Here is a 20781-nt window from a genome sequence, read left to right on the forward strand (position 1 = left end):
AGTTACATACTGCAGCTTTAATTTCACTCAGGAGAGGACGGGTCAGGAGGGACGTGGGTTATAGCTGCTGCTGTCTGACTTACCTGTTGTTAAGTGGTAAAAGGTTCAGGGAACAAGTTAAATATCTGAATATGTTGGGTTTTTTTTTCCCTTAATTCATTAAATGCTAGTGAAATGGAGGCAAACAGTAGTTTGTAGCTACGCTAACTATGCTAAATGGTTGATAATCTCACACAGTCTACCCACTTCTCTTGGAGAAAAACTGGGTTATAAATTAACACTCTTGCCTTTTTCTCTCTCTCCCTCTCTCTATTTTGTTTTTGAAAACCTGATTTTATCACTTTTTTAACTTTACTGCTAAAAACAATCTTTGAAAATACAATATGATTCATTTTTTATTTGACAGGACCCCAATTTTGTTGTTTTATTTCTATGAACAAAATATAAATAATTAAATTGGGGAGGGCCCCCTGCTGGTCAGGGCCCCTAGAATTGTCGTCACTTTTCACCCCTTTTCCGCACCCCTATATGTGTGTGTGTGTGTGTGTGTGTGTGTACGTGTGCGTGTACGTGTGTGTGTTTATATATATATATATATATATATATATATATATATATATATATATATATATATATATATATATATATATATATATATACTTTTTTACTTTTTTTCTCTCTGTTATTTGGTATATATGGTAGTTTTTTTGCCTGTGTCTCAAGGAGTTTACCTTAACTTATTTTCTAATGTTCTGTTGTAAACTTTATGCTCTCTCTTCCTTTCAGATGATCATGGATTATGTAGAGCCCATTCTTTCTATTACTTCACAGATCTACACTCTAGTTGAGAAAGTTAAGGCCAATAAAAAGCGCTGCTGTCGTGTTCTGGAGCGAGTAAAAGCCTTGGAGGACTTGGTGAAGTCAATCAAACAGAGGAATGAAGTCAATCACTCTGCTGAGGTGGAGACTTCCCTGAAGGGACTCTCCATCACTCTCAAATCAGCTCAGGAGCTCATTGAGAAATATACTTTGTCAAACTTGGTTAAGCGCATCCTGAAGTCCAGCAGTCATGGAGATGAATTCAACAGTGTGAATGAACGGCTCAATGATGCCTTCCAAAGCCTAGCATTAGCTCTGCAGCTAGAACATGGAAATCAGTTGTTCAGGGTTTTTGAGCAGATCTCCAGGCAGAAGGAAGATGAAGCTGACAGCAGGGAAGATGATGCAGAATTAAAAAGAAGTAAGAAAAACTGACTTATATTTCACTTCGTAGATTAAATTATACATTTTAGTTAAATGGAACTGCAGATGTTTACAGTAGTTATCTGAAAAATAAATTTGATTCATGTTTGACAAATCACATAAAATTAGTGTAGGCCACAACGGAATAAAATGGCTGCCTTTTTAAAAAAGATCATATCTGCATTAACATTCCATTATAGATTGCTTCTTAAAAGCACAGCTATGATGGTTGTCAGCAGCTAGTCCTAATCAAAACACACCTGTGTTTTTGTTCCTCAGTGCTCATGGAATATGGGGAATATGTGGAAACCATGCAAAGGGACCTTGAAGACATTAAATCCAATGTAGTAAAAATCGTGGAGATGCGTGAGTATACAGTAACTTCACTCTGTTGAAACTCCAGACATTCTGTAGTTTTCTCAGGTATTACTCTTTTGTTACTGTTTTCCATTTTGGTGTTTGAACTTTTTTTTTTTTTTTTTTTTTTTTACAAATCTCAGCTATGATAAAATGACTTATTGCAATTCCAGTGGTTTCATATTTTGTCACTTGATTTTTGTTATTATTATCATTATTATTTTTGATACCTTATTTTGCTAAAAATATTCACTCACCCATTCATCTGGAGTGCAGTATTGGAATATGGTCATATGCACACTCCATCGTCATCAGGAATATTACAACAACAAAGGCAGCAGTTTAGTCATACAGTGAAAGGTGACATGAAAGGCAACACGTTAGATTCAGTTGTGGAAATAGTGGCACCACTTAACTGTAAAGCAGAGGATATAAGTTCTGAGGATATTTATAAAATAATATCTAACAATATAAAACAGTAAATTAACAGTCAACCACACCAGTTTTTACATTTATATAAAAACATTTATATGTATGCATAAAAAAAAGATTTATGTCGTAGTGCTGTCACTTATTAAAAATTTAAACAGCTTAATTTATCTGTAGTGCTATGATTAATCATGATTAATCACAATGCCTAACCTTCTATGTTTGAAATATAAATACAGGTGCTGGTCATAAAATTAGAATATTGTGATAAAGTTCATTATTTTCCATAATGTCATGATAAAAATTAAATTGTCATATATTTTAGATTCATTGCACACCAACTGAAATATTTCAGGTCTTTTATTGTTTTAATTTTGATGATTTTGGCAAACAGCTCATGAAAACCCAAAATCCCTGTCTCAAAAAATTAGAATATTATGAAAAGGTTCTCTGAACGAGCAATAAAAATAATCATCTGAATCAACAAAGTAACTCTAAACACCTGAAAAAGATTCCTGAGGCCTTTAAAAACTCCCAGCCTGGTTCATTACTCAAAACCACAATCATGGGTCAGATTGCTGACCTGACTGCTGTCCAGAAGGCCATCACTGACATCCTCAAGCAAGAGGGTGAGAAACAGAAAGACATTTCTGAACGAATCAGCTGTTTGCAGAGTGTTATATCAAGGCACCTCAGTGGGAAGTCAGTAGGAAGGAAAAAGTGTGGCAGAAAACGCTGCACAACGAGAAGAGGTGACCGGACCCTGAGGAAGATTGTGGAGAAGGGCCGATTCCAGAACTTGGGGGAAGCAGTGGACTGAGTCTGGAGTAGAAACATCCAGAGCCACTGTGCACAGGCGTGTGCAGGAAATGGGCTACAGGTGCTGCATTCCCCAGGTCAAAGGTCAAGCCACTTTTGAACCAGAAACAGCGGCAGAAGCGCCTGACCTGGGCTACAGAGAAGCAGCACTTTTTTCGGATGAAAGCAAACTTTGCATGTCATTCGGAAATCAAAGTGCCAGACTCTGGAGGAAGACTGGGGAGAAGGAAATGCCAAAATGCCAGAAGTCCAGTGTCAAGTACCCACAGTCAGTGATGGTCTGGGTGCCATGTCAGCTGCTGGTGTTGGTCCACTGGGTTTTATCAAGGGCAGGATCAATGCAGCAGCTATCAGAAGATTTTGGAGCACTTCATGCTTCCATCTGCTGAAAAGTTTTATGGAGATGAAAATTTAATTTGGTCTGGAATCGGCCCTTCTCCACAATCTTCCTCAGGGTCCGGTCACCTCTTCTCGTTGTGCAGCGTTTACTGCCACACTTTTTCCTTCCTACTGACTTCCCACTGAGGTGCCTTGATATAACACTCTGCAAACAGCCGATTCGTTCAGAAATTTCTTTCCGTTTCTCACCCTCTTGCTTGAGGATGTCAGTGATGGCCTTCTGGACAGCAGTCAGGTCAGCAGTCTGACCCATGACTGCGGTTTTGAGTAATGAACCAGGCTGGGAGTTTTTAAAGGCCTCAGGAATCTTTTTCAGGTGTTCAGAGTTACTTTGTTGATTCAGATGATTATTTTTATTGCTCGTTCAGAGAACCTTTTCATAATATTCTAATTTTTTGAGACAGGGATTTTGGGTTTTCATGAGCTGTTTGCCAAAATCATCAAAATTAAAACAATAAAAGACCTGAAATATTTCAGTTGGTGTGCAATGAATCTAAAATATATGACAATTTAATTTTTATCATGACATTATGGAAAATAATGAACTTTATCACAATATTCTAATTTTATGACCAGCACCTGTATGTACTCAGTTGAGCTTCTTGCAGTAACAGTGCGCTGGGCAAGCTCCAGTAACAGTCTCCCAGTACTCACCAGCAACCAGGGAAACTTACTCTATAACACATACAGATAGTAGCAAACTTGTTCTGGAGACAATTGACAGATGAGATATATTTTATCTTTTTAGTTCTTGTGTGGCCCATCCTTCACTAACTCAAACCTTTAGTCAGATCAAGTCAGAATATTTGTAATTATTTGTAAAACCTTCCACTGACATTTCATTTGTTAGAACTTTATTAAGCTATAATGTTTGTAAACCATTTTTAAATCAATGGCATGTCGATACTGGAGTAGTGATGTCCAAGTTGAGTAAAGTCATAGCTTTTTTGGCAAATTTGAAAATAGTATTTGCCTTTTATTTTCACAGTGAATAAACCCAGGATCATAAGTATGGACATCCGAATGATTAAACCAGATGAACTGAAGAATGTTGAAGAAAAGTCCTTCATGACAACACCAACCTCTGAGGTCTACAAGGGAGAATTTGGTGGTTTCACAGTGGCCATCAAGAAATACACAGGAGCCAAACCAGGGTCTGTTGCCTATTTAAAGTCATTTGTGAACTTTGTTTCAGAAATTGAAGAGCAAATTGCTATTCAATTTGCTATTCAGTCTATATGTTTGTGATCTAACTTGGTGTAATCCAAAATAATCTAATAAAAAAATTATTTCCAGCTGCCCTGGAAACAATATATCCAGATTGATATCAATTATTAGAGAACTTCTTTATCAAAAAAGTACTTGTCTGTTTCATTGTAAGAACGTTTACATGATGTCCAAGTGTTTCTGTAAAACATAGATGCACAAGTTCAGTGCTGCTCATAGTTTCTGCAGAGCTGTAGATCAGCACTCTAACCAATGGGACAGATGTGTCACTGGGCTGAGCACAACCATTTTATGATCTATTTAAATTTATGTCTGCTCTAGATATGTTTTTGAATAAGACTATCAAACGTAACCTAATTCTCAGAAATACAGCTCTTTGTACCATACTGTTACCATAAACACCTTCTCTACCTGCAGGATGGTAAAGTCTGTCTTCAATAAGGAAGTTGAGACCATGAAACGCTTTGAGTCACCCAACATCCTGCGAATGTTTGGCATCTGCATCCGAGAAGAGAACAGTGAGTAGTGATGCACACAATGCTCAAGATAGTTCAGTGTTTCTCAACCTTTTTTGGGTCAGCGCCCCCCTAGCCTTTATCCAGGTCCCTCACCGCCCCTCACCAAAGAATTTGTAGGCTACTTTGCACTGATTATTATTTTATTATTAATATTGCTATCACTATTGTAGATGTTTTGATTTTTATGCTTGTTTCTGTATTTATCATCAAAATAATTTCCCAGAGAACAAAAAAGCCATGGGAATAGAAATTATTTTCACAGGTCTCTACGAAAAATGCAGTAAACATTCAACTTAAAATCGGTAGGCCTAACAGCAGCCAATCAGAGTGGAAAAAATATTCTTGTTCTGTGCCATTTTCTATTTGTTAAATATTACACAAAATGACCAGCTTGAGAACCGGTAAGATAGTTCAAATAGCAAAGAGTTATGTCACACTTAATTCTGCAGCTTCAAACCCTGAGTTCCTCGTCATCATGGAGTATTGTGAAAAAGGAAGCCTTCGAGATGTTCTGAACTCCAAACATGAACTGTTATGGACCAGGAAAGCATCCATGTGTTTGGATGCAGCACAGGGACTTTACCGGTAAGTTGGCTAAAGTAGTAGAGGCAGAGATCGGAGATTTCAGACGGGAACGTTTTGTTCTGTGTTCCAGTTTGTCCAACAGTTCTGTGTTTGCAGCCTGTTAGAGAAGTTCTTAATGTTCCCAATGGTCCATTCCATCACTGTCTTCTTTAAACTCTGAGTTATTCATATTGGGGCAGATTCCTCCCAATGTCAATACAAAGCACTTTCCCAAAAGGTTCAATTAATCTCAAGTTGTACAGAACTTAATTTTTCCAAATTCAGAACTCGTAACCCCTATGGAAGCCCATTTCCATCATGAAAGAAAAACTAAAAGACCAACAGGAAGTCATAATTTCGACTTTCAAAGACATAAATTGTGAGATTCAAAGTTGACTTTCAAAGTCATAATTTCAACATTCAAAGTCATAATTATGAGATTCGAAATTATGACTTTGAAAGTTGAAATTATGATTTAGAATTTCATAATTATGACTTTGAAAGTCGAAATTATGGCTTCCTGTTGGTCTTTTATTTTTGCTTTCATGGCGGAAATGGGCTTCCATACTTAAATTCAGATCAAGAAATATTCCGGGCATATTGAGAGTTGAAACAAAACAGGGCAGCATTAGGTGGATTGCAACATGTTTCACCAGCTGTAGTAAAAAGTTAAAGTTTGGGAGCTGAAGTACCATGAGGAGCTGATGTAGAGATGTTTGTGTCTCCACCTACTTCCTCCAAATACATGTGGTGTAGTAACTTAAAGCTAGCAAATCGAGATGAGCAGTATTATATGCTTGTTTGTCTAAGCTAAGGATGGTTTTATATATACATAAATGAATAAAATAATGTGTAATAATGTCTTTTAGACTCCATCTAACTGAGGAAATAAGTAAGCTTCACATGAGCATCACTAGCAGTAAGTTCCTCGTGGATGAGAACTACAGAGTGAAGGTAAAAAAGTCAAAACACACTGGAATGAGATGCTGGTAACTATTCATTGCTTCTTATACTCTTTCTGTTTTCAGCTGGGAGGGTTAGAACTAGCCAAAACAGAGACATCACTGAAAAGAACTACTAAGGGTAAAGAGGATAAAACCATCAGCTTGCTGTGCTACTCCTCTCCCCAGCAGCTCAGCAACATCAACCATGCATACACCAAAGAGTGTGAGATCTACAGGTTGGTATCACCAGGGGCCACCATCCAGTCAGCGTTTGCTTTTACAGGATGTTTTTTGAGAAATCTCTTTTGATTTGCAGTGTTTTCACAATTTAGTGTTTACAGTGTTAATATTTAAAATACAAAAAATTTCATGTGCTATTTTAGCAAGACAGGATAAGTTGATTCATTCAACATGTTTGAAAGAAACAGAACAGTCAGAAAGTCAGCAGGGTTTTTAATATGGCTTTTATTCTTTGCATAGGTAAAAATTTAATATCGGTAAAAATGTAATCAAAATGATTGAACGGAAATATGTCACAAATGAAATAATAATTGAAAAATCTTGTTATCTTGTTCTTTTTCAGCTTGGGAATCGTTTTGTGGGAAATTGCCACTCGTAAAAAGCCTTTTGAAGGTATGCATCTGGAAACCTGTCTTTGCAAATAATCTTCGATAAATCTGTTAGATTTAGATTTATTTGTATTTTCATCAACCAAGAAGTTTATTTCAGTTTTGTTCACTAGAAAAGACAGGACCATGTAAAAAGGGTTATTTTTCTTTAGAAATACATATTTTTGCTGTTTTTACTTTTAACTGTTGAAAAGTATTTATATGATCTTCAATATGTAGTAGAAAAGTCTTTACTGGAATCATGGTAGTCCAGCCTTTTTTATATAATTGCTGAGAAACTTCTGGCATGTTTCCTCTGGTATTTTTAATAAATCATCTGTTCCAATCAGTCTTTGAGTATGGAAGGACAAACATTTCAGGTTCTCAATCAGATCTGAGCCATGGCTGAGTCACTCCTTGATCTTTATTAAAAAGTTTATCTTTCTTCTTCCAGACTGCGGTGACGATGACAAAATTATTTCTAAAAAAGTGTGTGAGGAAAAATATCAAGAGCCGCTCCCTGCTGATTGTCCTGAATCCCTGGGGGAGATGATCAAGGCCTGCAGAGCTTATGAAAGCTCTCGCAGGCCATCTGCTGGCGGTATGGAGCTGTTGTTTTTGCTCAGTTCCACTCTGCAGTGGAACTGAGCAAAAACTTTTACAGCTGAACATTTAAAACCTCCGTTTTAAATGGCTTAGAGTCAGCCTTGAATGTCTCTGTCTTTGTCTCTCTCGTCCTCTGCAGTGTTGGTGGATAAACTGCGAAGTGTGCTGGTACAGTTCGAGAAACAGTGAAAGCCTTCAACACTGATATCTTCTACAATTTTGTTCATGTGATGTGTCATAATGATATTCTTCTATTTCTATTTTGACTGTAATCTTGTTCTTTTTTTTTTATTTTTATTTTTTACTTTCCCTGTAGTTTTTAGTAGTTTTGTTAATTTTGTCTTGTAATTCTCAGTCACATTTCCTTTCTTCCACATCCCCAACATGAGCATGTCATAGTAACTACATAACTGGTCACTTTAAATAATCTTTGGTTCTGAGGTTGACACAATACCAACACTTTCAACTCAATAATCATACAAAGAAAAACACTATGATACCACAGCAATCCTTTCTATAAGGTAGAGAGTTACATTATGATATTTCTGTATTGGCAGATCAAGACTGAAATTTGTTGCTCTTTACAGACGTTCTTTCAAATAAGGAGCAGAAAACATGATTAAAATAGAACTATTTCCACCATGCTATTTAGGCACTCATTAGAAAAAAAGTATTTAAATTGTAAATGTTGCTTCCCTTGATTGCAAAACAATAGAAGGTTAAACTTAAAAGGTGTTTATGTCCTTTGTGGAAGTATGTACCTTGGATTCAGCTGTAATTCATTTTCTTTATCTGTAGTGTGTTCGTGTGCGCTTCCATTTTTGTGTCGCTGTACTAAATTGTCTTACTAATGAACAAATAAAAATGTTTCAAAGTGTAGACAAGGATCAGAGGGCTGCTTCACAAAACCAGGATAGTGGATTAAGTGAGGATTTTTGAGATATCTTGCTTAAGTAATCCTTGATTCGGTTTCACAAAAGTGGTAACAAATAAGTTACCATGGCGATTTATCCTGTACAGCAACCCTGTACCGAATTGCTGTACAGGAGAAAAGCCTTTACTGGAATCATGGTAGTCCAGCCTTTTCATTGGTAAGCTGTACTTACAGATGAATTTTAACTTAAATTAAAATAATGTTAACAACGTAAATTAATTTTATTTTTGGCATATAATTAACAAATGCACAATTTAAATCACACAACATTTAAAACAAGTTCTTATTTACATCATAAGCATACCATTTGTGACTATCATTTTATAAGCTCAGTTACAATTTATCCTCTGTCTTTTGATTGCTGTTAAGCTGCCTTTGGAGTTAAATTGTCCCTTCAAAAGAAAAGCACTCTTTTGTTTTGACTAGACAGGTTACTAGTCCATCACAGTGAAAAGCAACTCATTCTTTCTAATGCAGATTTCAAAGACAAACAGAAGTGGAGCTGAAAAGCACGTGGAAGGAGCAAAACTCTTTCTGCTTCAGGTATCTTTCCTCTGGATGCATCTTACTGTGTATGTGCTTATTGAAGAGAAAACTGACTTTTGTCATGTTTGTCTTTTGTTACTTCGTCATTAGATTTGTTCTTCTTATAACCAGCTCAAATGTTTTCACCTGGTTTAGAGTCTCGGGTGGACTGAATAAATTCTCTGGACAGGAAGACCTCATTTCCTCCACAGACTTAAATTAATTATATGGCTGCAAGTTTCAACGCATCTCAATCATTTATTTTAGCAATTACATTTTCTCTAGGGATGACAATATTCTTATCCCTCAAGAAGTAGAGTCAAGGCAGCTGGATAGACATTGAATTATGAATGACTAATTATGCAGCTGGTCTTTTCGGTCACAGACAAAGATTGAGAACACATTTAGTTATGGTTCATAAAAAGCATTCAGACATTGAGTCTTTATTTTTTATGGTAGCTGACCTTGCTGTGTGACAAGAATTTGAAGACTGGATTTGTGTTCCAGTCTTCTCCCTTGGTATTCTTTGGAGGTTTATTAGTAAAATAGCATGCTGGTAGGTTATGCTATTGCCACAATCAGTGGCGGTTTCTGATATGGGTGACACAGGCAACTGCTCAGGTTGGCATCTTGTGGGGGCGTAATGAGCATTACCCCCTCCATCTGGCCCTCTGAATGTCAACAGGTATGTATCAGGAGGAAAAATCAAGAAGTGAAGGTATCATGGATGCTGCCCTACATGATGATCCACTAGATACCTGCTGATTTATGTAATAAAAAGCATTTATTGAATTGATTTAACCTGCCAAATTTCTTTTTAATGTTGGGTTTGTTTGTTCTGTGATTTATGTTGAAAAATATATTTAATAATTATATATTTATTGATTGATATAATTTGGCAATAAATAAATAGAAACTGCATTGATTTGATTGATAACATGATATTTAAGCACACTTAGTGTTTAGAATCTAGAGGGCCACATAAATAGCTCTAGTAGGCCAGATTTGGCCCACAGGCCTCGAGTTTGATCCACAGTGAATAGTGAACATGTGATCTACAGTGAACAGAAGCACAGGTGTAAGTGTCCATGAGTAAATTAATTAAAAAGGAAATACTGTGAATTGATATCAAACAAACTTAAGAAGGATTACATAAGTGCTGCAAATTTACCACCTATTAGGAATATACAGAACCACTGTGGTGCAAATGATGTTTTTCTAATTTGCTGCACAACATGAAAACAGGACACAATATTCCATCATTTGATTTGCATCTCATATAAATAGTTCCTCGGAAATGATTCAGTAAATTGATTTTAAATGTAAAAAAGGGACTGGCTTATGTAATCAGACACAAACACCATTCATTATGTTATTGGTGTGCTCTGCATCCTACAGTGTCATTAATGCAGCAAACAAGTTATAAAGTGTGTAGAATTTTCTCATCTGCATGTCACTGTCAAAATGAGGCACATACCAATTTAGAATTATGATGGAAAAACTGTCACTGTTCAAAAGACCCTTATATACAGGTGCTGGTCATAAAATTAGAATATTGTGATAAAGTTCATTATTTTCCATAATGTCATGATAAAAATTAAATTGTCATATATTTTAGATTCATTGCACACCAACTGAAATATTTCAGGTCTTTTATTGTTTTAATTTTGATGATTTTGGCAAACAGCTCATGAAAACCCAAAATCCCTGTCTCAAAAAATTAGAATATTATGAAAAGGTTCTCTGAACGAGCAATAAAAATAATCATCTGAATCAACAAAGTAACTCTAAACACCTGAAAAAGATTCCTGAGGCCTTTAAAAACTCCCAGCCTGGTTCATTACTCAAAACCACAATCATGGGTCAGATTGCTGACCTGACTGCTGTCCAGAAGGCCATCACTGACATCCTCAAGCAAGAGGGTGAGAAACAGAAAGACATTTCTGAACGAATCAGCTGTTTGCAGAGTGTTATATCAAGGCACCTCAGTGGGAAGTCAGTAGGAAGGAAAAAGTGTGGCAGAAAACGCTGCACAACGAGAAGAGGTGACCGGACCCTGAGGAAGATTGTGGAGAAGGGCCGATTCCAGAACTTGGGGGAAGCAGTGGACTGAGTCTGGAGTAGAAACATCCAGAGCCACTGTGCACAGGCGTGTGCAGGAAATGGGCTACAGGTGCTGCATTCCCCAGGTCAAAGGTCAAGCCACTTTTGAACCAGAAACAGCGGCAGAAGCGCCTGACCTGGGCTACAGAGAAGCAGCACTTTTTTCGGATGAAAGCAAACTTTGCATGTCATTCGGAAATCAAAGTGCCAGACTCTGGAGGAAGACTGGGGAGAAGGAAATGCCAAAATGCCAGAAGTCCAGTGTCAAGTACCCACAGTCAGTGATGGTCTGGGTGCCATGTCAGCTGCTGGTGTTGGTCCACTGGGTTTTATCAAGGGCAGGATCAATGCAGCAGCTATCAGAAGATTTTGGAGCACTTCATGCTTCCATCTGCTGAAAAGTTTTATGGAGATGAAAATTTAATTTGGTCTGGAATCGGCCCTTCTCCACAATCTTCCTCAGGGTCCGGTCACCTCTTCTCGTTGTGCAGCGTTTACTGCCACACTTTTTCCTTCCTACTGACTTCCCACTGAGGTGCCTTGATATAACACTCTGCAAACAGCCGATTCGTTCAGAAATTTCTTTCCGTTTCTCACCCTCTTGCTTGAGGATGTCAGTGATGGCCTTCTGGACAGCAGTCAGGTCAGCAGTCTGACCCATGACTGCGGTTTTGAGTAATGAACCAGGCTGGGAGTTTTTAAAGGCCTCAGGAATCTTTTTCAGGTGTTCAGAGTTACTTTGTTGATTCAGATGATTATTTTTATTGCTCGTTCAGAGAACCTTTTCATAATATTCTAATTTTTTGAGACAGGGATTTTGGGTTTTCATGAGCTGTTTGCCAAAATCATCAAAATTAAAACAATAAAAGACCTGAAATATTTCAGTTGGTGTGCAATGAATCTAAAATATATGACAATTTAATTTTTATCATGACATTATGGAAAATAATGAACTTTATCACAATATTCTAATTTTATGACCAGCACCTGTATAGTTTAAGTTTGGTGTTGAGTATTACTCTTTGTATTATGTGTTTTCTGTTCAGCGTTACTTTTGTCCCTTAAGGGATACCGTAGTTAGGGCAGTGATGACGTCAACACCTTGCCGTAGCCAACATATCTGGTGGGGAAGTTTGGGTAACCGAGCCGCTGTGCTAACACGTGGGAAAGACCACAAGATATGTGTTCTCCTTAAGAGTGTGCGTCATTGATGAGAAACCACACACACCTTCATGTAGACACATTTATGCCCATCCGTGTTCAGTGGATTATCTGTGATACAGTTTGGAATACAGAACAGTTAAAGGATCCTGCCTCGTGTCTTCATTAAACTCCTGGTGCACCTCATCCAAACATCTGGTCCTGAGCTGAATCCTGGCCTGAGTGGTGTTCTGGCCGACACTCCAGGTTGAGAGCGGTGACAAACCTGAACAGCGCCTAACAGTCCTTCAACTTTAGAACAAACTCACTTACAGTCACATTCTATTCTATTCTATCTATTCTTTTTTTTTTTTTTTTAAATGAAATGAAATTTTATTCGAACATGATACAAATATAAAAATAAAATAGTGCACAGTAACAAGAAGTGCATAAGAAAGAAGAGAAAATACAGATTTTTTTGTTTCAGTTAACATATCATGCTCAAAATGGGGTAGGAAGAAGTGAGAACTTATAAACTCCTACCCCTAAACACTTGAAACTTTAGAGTCCTACTGTCATTAAAAAAATCAAAATCAAAGTGGCAGTCAGAAGTAACAGTTACTAATATTTACCTATACATTTTCCCATTTTATGCTGGTTTGTCTTTCTAAACCCTTACACCAAGTTATCTGCAATACACACCTTATTGCTTTCCATCACCCGTATGTGTATCTATTGAAAATTACCTCTTTGTACTTTCTTTTGAATTGTGTTAAACTATTGCTTTGTTTTAAATCTTCATGTAACTTGTTCCATAACTTTACACCTTTAATTGAAATACAGAAGCTTTTTCTTGTTGTTCTAAAATTGCGGATCTTGAAGTTTGAGTGACCCCTTAAGTTATACCCCCCTTCTCTTTCAGAAAACGTGCTCTGTATGTGCTCAGGTAACAACTTTTTAGATACTTTGAACATAAATTGAGCCATTTTAAATTCTACAAGCTCGTCAAATTTGAGAATTCTGGATTTTATGAAGAGTGGGTTTGTATGCTCATAATAACCGACATTATGGATGATTCTAATGGCTCGTTTCTGTAGGACGGTTACCGGATGTAAAGAGCTCTTGTAATTAACTCCCCACACTTCACAGCAATATGATAGATATGGTAAAATCAGAGAGTTATATAGAATATGAAGTGATTTAGCATCCAATACACGTCTAGCTCTAGCCAATATGGATATACTTCTACTGAGTTTACTCTGTAAATGTTTAATATGAGGTTTCCAACTGATTTTGTCATCTATTATTAAACCGAGGAACTTATTTGCAAAAACCCTTTCTAGAGTTACGTCCTCTATTTGAACTTGGATTTCAGTATTTTTATAACAGTTCCCAAAGACCATGATTTTTGTCTTGTCCAAATTTAGGGATAATTTGTTATGGTCAAACCATATCTTTAACTTACTAATCTATTCTATTCTATTCTATTCTATTCTATTCTATTCTACCCAACTGTCTTTTGAAATGCTGGTTATCTACAGCAGTTTCTGCAAGAGATCATTAAGTACTCTGCATTTCATCATCATTTATAATTTCTTTCTCAGTTCTTCCATAGAAGACAGATTCATAAATCTGTTTATACTAATTACAACAAATTTATCTAATTGTTTTCAAGAGGGGCTATGCTTTTTCATTTTTATTGTTTGAATCTCATTGTTTTCTACTTTTGTTGCTAGTAAGTCTCACTTTGATTCACTAGAGTTCAAAAGACTGCAACTTATTCCAGACAAATAGATGTCAGTGACTGTCCCTCATCTATTCTTAAATGCCTTTAGGTTGGGATATCATATGTTGTTTTTTGAGATGTAAGCCTACTTGATGTTGTCAGCCATGTTCTATGTATTCTGGATTTCTTGACTCCACAGGTCAGACAATAATAGTGAACAGGTCTTAGTGTAGGGAAAAAAAATTAGAGCGCTATCACGTTATAACGTGATACGTATCTTGTTAAAACGTGTTATGTATCTTGTTAAAACGTGATAATTTTATGTCCAGGAAGTGGTGGTATTATGCTAGGCTAGTACAGTGGCTAACATGAATTGGTCAGGTTTCCTTTCATGTTTGGTCTACAACATGTAGAGATACGGATGCTGCTTTGCACTGTGGTTAAAACCATTAATAGCATGCGTTCTCTGAGCAGGATCCTAAACAGAACGGGACTGCACAGAAGGAAACGTCAATTCGGTCCTCTAGCTGTGGCGGCGTTCCTGACTGTCTGGATCGAAGCTGAAGTTGGCTTCCGATTGTAGCTTCTGATTTGGGAAATGGTTAAAGGGAGATTATAACGGAGGCTCAGATGTATTTGCTGAACATTTTCTGTTCAGATTTTTTTTAACATTACACTTGCTGAACAACGGCAACGGCTGTTCATAACCAAGCAACCGAAATCAACAGAAGGCTAGGTAGTGGCAAAAGACAAAACTAGATCCTGTTAAGCATTCTTCAAAATAAAAGACTTCCTCTCTCCAAAATAAATCATAAATCAGCAAAAGCTGAATGGCCTCCTTTAAGCGTACTGAGAAACAATCACCTAATGATCCTGATTTATAAATCTCTACTCGGCTTGACTCCAGCATACTTAAACTTTCTTTTACATAGATCTGTTAATTCCCATTCTTTACGTTTTAACAATATTTTTCGTTTGCATGTTCCACGTTTCCGAACTGAAAAAGGGAAGCAAGCTTTTAGTGTGATGGCTCCTACGGCCTGGAATCAGCTCCACTGTGAAATAAAGATGTCAGAACTGGTTCCACTGGACTTATTTCAAGCGATTCTTAACAGACGAGATTCTATTAAACAGTGTCACTGTTTTTAAATTCTTTTCTACTGTTTTACACTTCTGCATATGTATTAATTAATTTTATTTTGTAACCAGGTTGCTGTGTGTTGCAGACTTCTACCCAGGTCCCTATTGAAAATAAGATAAGATGTGTATCTCAACGGGGTTTACCTGATAAAATAAAAGAAATAAAATAAAAAATAAAATAATAATATTTGTCGAATATTGGTCAAAGATTTTTAATATTTGTCGACAAACAAGGAGTAAAGAAGAGACACCTATCCTTTACCATATAGGTGACTTACAATAATGTCTTTTAATGAAGACAAAGAGGGTAGATAAAGATTATTGTGTTGCTTGGATAAAATAAAACTCTGAACTTGAAGATAGTTATAGAAATATTTTGTAGGAATATCATGTTTGTTTTTAATTTCTTCAAGTTACATAAATACCTTCCCTGGAAAAAGATCAGACACTTTAGTTATATCCTTAGCAGTTTAAATCCTGCTCTACATGGATGAACATTACATCAGATAGTTGTTGCATTTCTCCCAAATAATCAAGTGTTTTTTGCCAGATCATCATTGTATTTTTCAGAAATGGGTATTTTGTTTGCTTAATTAACCTTTTCCTGCCTGATGAGTACATGTACTCAATAGAGATCCAGTGGGACACAATAGTAACCCATGCTGGGGGCTGTCTGGCAGTAAATTAAAACATTGCTGCCCTGATCTGGGTTGAAATAACATAATAGGTTTGATAATTGTTAACACCCTCTGTCATATGGCAGATATAAGAGAGACAGTTTCATTCTCGGGCGTTTACCATTTAAGTGAAGTTGGAAAAAATTATATTTAGCTCCTTAAAGAAGAAGGGGAGTGAGGAAATTGAAACTGATTGGAAAACATATAAGAATTTTGGCAATATTGTAATTTTTATAATATTGATGTGACCAATTAAGGAGATGGGTAGCATCTTTAACTATTAAACTTTTAAAGCTAACACTTAGACACTTCCGACCTGGAATAGATTATTCATCTCTGATGCTATGTTGCATCACTATAAATCGGAATCTGAAAAGTTGTTGGCATTATTATCCCAGCTGATGGATCCTTGTAAGCCACACAAAAAGGCAGGTGCTCTAGGACAAAAAAGCGAAAGAAAACAGAAGGTTAAAATAATAACAAATATTGTAAATGTGATAGGAGTTCATTTCTAATGCATTCCAGATGCAAAAATATTTTTCATATCTCTCATTACTGAGGTTTCAATTCAGATAAAGATTTCACAAATCACAAACTAGGTTTGAAATATTCTGCCATTAGCGTAGATTAGAACAATCTACTCCAGATTTGAAGTGTCGATATATGTTCGTTTTTAAAGCAGAACAAATGATTTCTTAACATTTATATGTTAAATATATTTTCCATGATTAGTTACTTACTTACAGTCATATGTCAAGTCATATGTTACGTATAATTTACATGATTATTATTATTCACCGAATTTAACTTGATTGTACACAATTCCAAAAGGTGACGTGAAAAATAATTAAATTCAACGCTTTATGTATGATTTATTTTGGAGAGAGGAAGTATTTTATTTTGAAGAATGCTTAACAGGATCTAGTTTTGTCTTTTGCCATTACCTAGCCTTCTGTTGATTTCGGTTGCTTGGTTACGAACAGCGGTTGCAAGTGTACTGTTAAAAAAAATCTGAACAGAAACTGTTCAGCAAATACGTCTGAGCCTCCATTATAATCTCCCTTTAGCCATTTCCCAAATCAGAAGCTACAATCGGAAGCCAACTTCAGCTTCGATCCAGACAGTCAGGAACACCGCTACAGCTAGAGGACCGGACTGACGTTTCCTTCTGTGCAGTCCCGTTCTGTTTAGGATCCTGCTCAGAGAACGCATGCTATTAATGGTTTTAACCACAGTGCAAAGCAGCATCCGTATCTCTACATGTTGTAGACCAAACATGAAAGGAAATCTGACCAATTCATGTTAGCCCAGTGTTGTGTTCAAGACCACCCAACCCGAGACCAAGACAAGACCAAGACCAGAGTGTATCGAGACCGAGACAAGACCAAGACTTTTGGGGTCCGAGACCAAGTCAAGACCAAGACCGAGTGGAGTCGAGACCGAGTCAAGACCAAGACCAGCGGCCCGCGCTACATGACACAATAAAATGTAAAATATGATCGAAATTGCTTCTCAAAATAATCTGAAAGATCCATATTACCATAAAACACCTAGATATTAAATACTTAATACATTTTACCAATATTAAATATTCCATTTCTGTGCTAAAAAGTGTGATGGTCTCGTGCCATCCCTAAAAACATAACGCCCTGGGCATTTGCCCATATTGCTCATGTAAGAAACCACCACTGTTGCACCATTAAACATAGCAATTGAGGCAATGCCCTGATGGTAAATAACGCTCAACTATGAACACTGACCAAGGAGCAACAAGCAAGAAGTAACCAAACAGAAGGCGCTCATCGTGACTGTTTTCACTCTCATTCCCACTTCATGAAGCCAGGTAGTCTGACACCATGGCAGACATTACAGCTGCTGCCACTTTGAACAAAAACAATCAAAGAGCAATGTGCATGCTCTGCGTGCTCTTTCGTTCTTGTGTTTTAGTTATTTGTTAATTTAAATATTAACGTACATAATAAAATAAAATAATGATGCAGTGTACACAGAGCATTACAAGAACAAAGAACGGGTGTTCTGTCAGGTCAGATCACGGTGTTCTGTCAGATCAGCATACATTGTCAGATAGTTGTACGCTTAGCTCAGACATGCATACGCTGTCATTACCATATGATTTTATTTAATCATCAACATAGAATCATGATGTAGATCATCATACACTTGGTTATTAACAGTTGTATGGCATCCAGCTGCAGCCAGACCTGCTTTAAACACACTTTGAAACCACAACAACGCATGTATATCCATCTAGTTATCACATTATGTCATATTATAAACAATTTAATTACTTATTTTCGTCATAACTTGTTGCGTATACTGACAACTACACTGACGGTCGGACTTAATGCGCATGCGCTGGCATGGTACTCACTGCATGTATGGCTATGTGATAGAACAACGGCTATATCTGTCAGACACGTCATTACCATAAGATTTCATTTAATCAACAGCATAGAATCATGACGTAGATCGTCATACACTTTGTTATTAACAGTTGTATGGCATCCTGACTTAGCGGTTAAGTGAGTTTTACACGGGTGTGTGTTGTAGCTGACTCCAGCTGCAGCCAGACCCTGCTTTAAATACACTTTGAAACCATGACAACACATGTATATCTATATAGTTATCATTGAAAACAATTTAATGACTTATGTTCATCATAACTTGCTGCGTATGGTGAACTGACAACTCCTCTGATGGTCGGATTTCTTAATGCTTAATGCATGTATGCTATCCTGACAGCGTATGGCTATCTGATAGAACAACGGCTCTCAGTGAGTGACACTCCAGTCCTATCTAATAAGAAAAGAGCCGTGGAGAAGAATCGACTGTTTCTGAATGTCACCTCACTATATTGCAGACTTTTGGACATAGCGTTGTCCCATATATGCGACAAGTCAGTCAACACCTCCGCACAATAATTCAGCACAGTGAGTGATAACATTTTTCATCACAATGCTTATGTGTCTCTGTACAGCTAGCTTTGCTAACATCATGTTAACGGAGCTTACCTTCGAGCTACTTTTCTAAGTGACGAAAAAAGTTAGACGTTGTTCCCACCGTCTGTGAAAGCGAAGCGCTGCTGAGTTAGCTGTGGCCATCGGATTTCTTACTATTTATGCAGCGATATTATATTACTGACGATGAGACAAACATTTTCTGCCGCTGAGAGGAAACCACTGCGCATGTCCTGGAGCGCTGCACGCGAGTGAAAGGTGGGGGCGGGGAGGAGGGAGAGTAAAAGGTGGGGAGGGTGGGGGGAGTAACAGAAACACGTAGTTGCTTGGATTTTAATCGGTGCGTTTTGCATCCACTGAAAACAAAGATGTTAACAAATAAAGTGGACAGAATGCGGTACGTTTAGTGATATTTTCACAGTTGCGGTCTTGACTGGTCTTGAAATAAAATGCCGAGTCCTCAGCGCCCGAGACCGAGACAAGACCGAGACCAAATGCGGTCGAGTCCGAGACGAGACCGAGACCATCAAAAAATGGTCTTAAGACCGGTCTTAAGACCAAGACCAACTTCGAGTACCACAACACTGTGTTAGCCACTGTACTAGCCTAGCATAATACCGCCACTTCCTGGTCATAAAATTATCATGTTTTAACAAGATACATATCACGTTTTAACAAGATAAATGTCACGTTTTAACAAGATACATAACACGTTTTAACGAGATAAGTATCACGTTTTAACGAGATAGCGCTCGAAAAAATTTTTTTCCTGCGTGATAGCAATGCGCTTCCATACTCCTGAATTCAAATCCCTGGCAGGTTTGTTTTTGCTTGAAGTTTACATCTTCTCTGATTAAAGACACTACACAAATTTAATACAGAGTAAAACACAGAGCTCAATGAATAACTTAAAATGCAGGCTGACAAGAGCAACATAGGAATAAGAGAACCGCAAAATATTACTCATACATTTGCCATTGTTGGCCCAGCTTTCTTGAGAGTTATAATATAAATTCAGAATACATGTAGTAACTGTCATACTTAGGATCCAGATTAGCTACCTAGACAGAATGATATCAACATGGCTCAACAAAGGAGATGAAGAAAAGCACTGCAATTCACAAAATCCCTTACAGTTACCTCAGAGTGTCTGACCATTCTCTGACATTTCCTATTTTCTCTTTATTACCCTGTTGTTTTGCCCCTGTGCAGTGAGTATCCATCACTGGGTTAATTAACAAACACAGATAAGACAAAGGGCAGGCCTGTTAACACCTGCTATTGGAAATTGCTCTTATCTGCCCTGCATTTGACTCAGTCCTAGATAAGAACTTGACAGAGTTCAGTGTGGCCCATAAAAACATGGCTACCAGGCTGAAGAGCCACAGCAAATTAACCCCTTCAGCCAAACCTCAATGAGGGCCAATAAAGCATGATGTTTGCTGGTGTATTACAACTATGGATCCTGCAGCACTGGCTGCCTATTCACTAAATAAATAAATTACCAAATGATAAAAATAGATATACAAGGGCCTTTACACTAATGTTTTGAACTTTGCAGCAAAGACATCTCAAAATACATACATAAGCATTTTGTATGTATTTTGAGCAATTACTATAAAAAACATCTGCAGATTAGATTATTGTAGCATTTATGTCAAACAGAGATATACTTGCAAATATTTTATAAAATCACACCCATGTATCCCTTACGAAGCCATGCAACTGGCCTTGGAGGGATATGGGTGGTTTTTGTTAAATTATGTGTGACCATGAGTGACTGGACTCCTCTGACCTTTGACCTGATGATAATGCTTTGAATATTATACAACTGTAGGACTAACC

General features: G+C 37.2%; 1 protein-coding gene across 3 annotated transcripts in view; it reads left to right on the forward strand.

Moving 5' to 3' along the window:
• LOC106908407 (mixed lineage kinase domain-like protein) overlaps positions 1–8597 on the forward strand; it is a 33925-nt gene extending 25328 nt beyond the window's left edge. For 2 of the 3 annotated variants that reach the window (XM_088006627.1, XM_088006626.1), the window contains exons 2-11: positions 787–1240; positions 1522–1608; positions 4235–4400; positions 4891–4991; positions 5441–5576; positions 6425–6509; positions 6584–6735; positions 7083–7132; positions 7562–7708; positions 7853–8597. In XM_088006627.1, the coding sequence (XP_087862753.1) occupies positions 787–1240; positions 1522–1608; positions 4235–4400; positions 4891–4991; positions 5441–5576; positions 6425–6509; positions 6584–6735; positions 7083–7132; positions 7562–7708; positions 7853–7902 (1428 nt within the window). In that variant the 3' untranslated portion in view covers positions 7903–8597. Of the gene's footprint in view, positions 1–747; positions 1241–1521; positions 1609–4234; positions 4401–4890; positions 4992–5440; positions 5577–6424; positions 6510–6583; positions 6736–7082; positions 7133–7561; positions 7709–7852 lie in introns of those variants that run through there. The other variant, XM_014974490.2, reaches the window with a different exon arrangement.
• The last annotated feature ends 12184 nt before the right edge of the window (positions 8598–20781 follow it).

The sequence above is a fragment of the Poecilia mexicana genome, unplaced genomic scaffold (assembly GCF_051168715.1).
Source record: "Poecilia mexicana isolate PSO_F unplaced genomic scaffold, ASM5116871v1 scaffold_6, whole genome shotgun sequence".
In the NCBI taxonomy this organism is placed as follows: Eukaryota; Metazoa; Chordata; class Actinopteri; order Cyprinodontiformes; family Poeciliidae; genus Poecilia; species Poecilia mexicana.